We start from the raw sequence: 3621 nt of genomic DNA, 5'->3' as shown, positions 1-3621 counted from the left end.
TATATATATATATATATATATATATATATATATGGTCACGGGATGTGGAGTATAGTGTGGGAGTGGAGTCAAGGGAATTGTAATAGATATGTTTGATATGGGGGGGAGTGGGGCAGCGGATTGGGGGAGGAGGGTGTTCACTTTGAGGGGTAAAAAGTATAACTATTGCACTGTGTTGTACAGCTGAAACTAATTTTTTTTTTTTAGCTGAGCCATTCTGCCACCTCTTGGCAGCTCAACAGCAGCTCAGCTTGGGCTGGACTTGAACCACAGTTGCTCAGAGCTCAAACCCTAGAGCGAGCTCTTAACCAACTAAGCCACTCGGCCGGCCCTGAAACTAATTTTTTTTAAATGTGTATTTCACAATAAAAAAAAAGACATGGAAGACAGAATGAAAAGGTCTAGCATACTTCTAACCAGAATCCCCAACGAAGGAAACACAAAGAATGGAGGAAAAAGAATATTTGAAGAGATGCTGGCTAAAAATTTTCCAAAACTGATGAAAGATGCAAGTTAACAAATACAGGAAATAAAACATACTAAGCAGAATAAGTAGAAAGGAATCCATACCTAGATACTTTGTAATAGATCTACAAAACACAAATGATATTCTAAAAGCATATTACCTACAAAGACAGATCACCTACAAAAGAATGACAATTAGACTAAGCAGACTTCAAAATATGCAATGCACCTATTATATGCCTACACTGTCCCAGGTACTAAGAAAACTATGAACAAGACAGACTCAGCCCCTACTCTGCAGAGCCCACAGTATATCAGGCACGACAGATGTGGAGGGAGCAATTATAGTGTGATGAGCTGGCTTGGTTGTAGGGCAAAAGAACTGGCAAGAAAATCATACAGATAGAACTGTGAACTCTTAAGATTTTCCCATCAATGCTGGAAGATCCCACGTGTTTACCATGGTGGGGTGGGCTTTTCTCTCTAAGGGACTCTGGGAACAGCAGCTGCTATGCTCATACATCTTTCCTTAGCATAGAAGGAGACAGATCAGGTTTTCTAAGACTTGTGGCTTCTTCCTTAGGACCCCTGAGAGAAAGGAAGAGGGCATGCTCCTCCTCAAAGCCTTCATCAAGGTCCTGGACTGTGTTCCTGCAGCCATAGGCCAAGTAGCAGCATACAGGACCCTGGGGTCAGCAGAGGCTACATTGAGAGAGGGGTGTTATGCCAGAATAAGGCCAGGAAGTGCCAGTGCTGGGGAGGGGTGCCCTGAAGCATGGAGTGCTGCCTTTGGTCACCAAGATCAGGTACCAAGCTGGGATGGGGCTGAGGAGTCACTCAGAAGCTCTGACCCCACTTCCAATACACGAACACAAGACCTTCCACATGTTCCACACTGGGGAGCTCCCCAAAAGGTCCTGGAAGTTCAGAGCTGAAAAAGGACAATGGCTTCAATCTTGGACTCTGTCTAGGCTGGGGGCTGACTTTCTGCACCACCATCAACACCTCTCTGCCCTGGTTCCATTCCAAAGCACCCTGCAGTGCAGGCCTTCCTCCATTAGAGTGTTAGGAAACTCTCTTCCTACTGGGGGGCAGGGACTATGTCCTCCTGTTTAGCCTTATCTTCCCAGTGCCTGGGCAGGTTAGCTCTATCAAGTGCTTATTCATTTAAGGGGTGGGGTTCTGGTGAGAGGGGTAAAGAATTTGGCAGGAGGGGGTGTGGGGGACAGAACACAGTGGAGAATGTCTGGGTAGGGGTGAGAAGTTCTTTGGAAAAGGCTGGCAAGACAGTGAGAAAGTGGAGAGTGTGAAGGAAAGCGAGCAAAGGACAGGGGAAGGGAAGTTGTTCAGGGCCTGAGCGAGGGGCCCACTAACCGCCCTCGCAGCCCTCACCTTGTCCCACTAGGGGACTGGGGGCGAGGCGCTGGCCAGCCCTGGCCAACTGCCAGGTCCCGCCCTCCGAGGTCTCGGGTCCCGCCCTTCTCGGGATTTAGTCCGGGCGGCCCCGGCGGCCCCGTAGCCACCGCTTCCGCCTTTGCCAGGTGAGGGACCTGGGAAGCAGGTGAGCCCGGGGCTTGGGTTGGCGGACCTGGTGGATCAGCCGTCCCTTAGGGTGCGTCCGCGGTGCTGAGCCTGTCCACCTCCCTTTCCCTCTCCGGCCCTTCCTTCTCCGTTCCTTCCCTTCTGCGGCCGCGTTTCCTCCTGACCCCGCTCTCTTGCTTTCCTCTCACCTTGCAAGCGGTCCGGTCTCCCAGGGTCGTGGACTTTCTTCTCCCCGCCTCCTGCTCGAGCCTAATTCCTAGCCCATCTCTGGGTTCCCATCTGGGCCCAGCCTGGGGTCCAAAGCTTCCTCGGGGGTTAACTGTGTGCGGGGGTGGGAGTGGGGGAGGGGAGGAGGGAAGAGAGGGGAGAAGGAATCCAGGTGTGTGCAAGGAAGAGTTTGTGCAGGCAGCCAACACCCGAAGCACCTAGAGCCTTATTTTTTAAAGGTTGGTGGAATTAGCTTAAAGATAAGGTTGACTGAGTGACTCAGGTGTGCAGGTAGGGCTCTGTACTGGAGCTGAGCTCAGGTGGTTGAGGAATGGACTGTGCACCTGGCAGCTTAGGTGGCTCTGTAGGTAGTACCTGAGCTTAGATCACAAATGCTGGATTTGATTTCAAATGTCGCTTTATGTGTAGAAGAGGCAATGACCTGACTGTCTGGGCTGAGGCGACAGTATGCTTGCAGAACTCAGGTATATGTGGACACTGTATACATTATGTCTTTTTTTTTTATGATTTAGAACCAGCTGCATATTTTATTTATTTATTTNAAATAAAAGGCATCCAAATTGGAAAGGAGGAAGTAAAATTGTCATTATATGCAGATGACATGATATTATATAGAGAGAATCCCAAAGACTCCACCAAAAAACTGTTAGAACTGATAAATGAATTTAGTAAGGTATCAGGATACAAAATTAATATTCAGAAATCGGTTGCATTTGTATACACCAATAATAAACTATTAGAAGAAGAAATCAGGAAATCAATCCCATTTACAACTACTTCAAAAACGATAAAATACCTCGGAATAAATTTAACCAAAGAAGTAAAAGACCTGTACTCAGAAAATGATAAGACATTGAAGAGAGAAATCAAAGAAGATACAAATAAATGGAAATACATACCGTGTTCATGGGTAGGAAGAATTAATATAGTTAAAATGTCAATACTACCTAAGGCAATATATAGATTCAATGCAATTCCTATCAAACTACCAAGAACATTTTTCTCAGAAATAGAACATATAATCCTAAAATTTATATGGAACCATAAAAGACCCCGAATAGCCATGGCAATCTTGAGAAATAAGAACAAAGTGTGAGGTATCACGCTACCCAGCATCAAATCATACTACAAGGCTACAGTAATCAAAATAATATGGTACTGGCATAAAAACAGACACATAGACCAACGGAACAGAACAGAGAGCGCAAAAATAAACCCATCCATATATGGTCATTTAATCTGTGACAATGGAAGCAAGAATTTACATTGGAGTAAAGATAGTCTGTTTAATAAATGGTGCTGGGAAAATTGGACTGACACGTGAAAAAAAATAAAAATGGACCACCTACTTACACCATATATGAGAACAAATTCAAAATGGATTAA

General features: G+C 45.7%; 1 protein-coding gene across 8 annotated transcripts in view; it reads left to right on the top strand.

The window, feature by feature from the left end:
* Positions 1 to 1964: 1964 nt before the first annotated feature.
* TNK1 (tyrosine kinase non receptor 1) overlaps positions 1965 to 3621 on the top strand; it is a 19074-nt gene continuing 17417 nt past the window's right edge. Inside the window, exon 1 of one of the 8 annotated variants that reach the window (XM_019664994.1) lies at positions 1965 to 2026. Coding sequence is in view for 1 of the 8 variants with exons in the window: in XM_019664992.1 (XP_019520537.1) it covers positions 2636 to 2699 (64 nt within the window). In the remaining 7 variants the exon portion in view is untranslated. The other 7 variants (XM_019664986.1, XM_019664989.1, XM_019664988.1 and 4 more) reach the window with 7 other exon arrangements.

Source organism: Hipposideros armiger, unplaced genomic scaffold, assembly GCF_001890085.2.
Source record: "Hipposideros armiger isolate ML-2016 unplaced genomic scaffold, ASM189008v1 scaffold_431, whole genome shotgun sequence".
Classification (NCBI taxonomy): domain Eukaryota; kingdom Metazoa; phylum Chordata; class Mammalia; order Chiroptera; family Hipposideridae; genus Hipposideros; species Hipposideros armiger.
The sequence above is the reverse complement of the archived record's forward strand: the minus strand, read 5'-3'. Positions and strand labels throughout refer to the sequence as shown.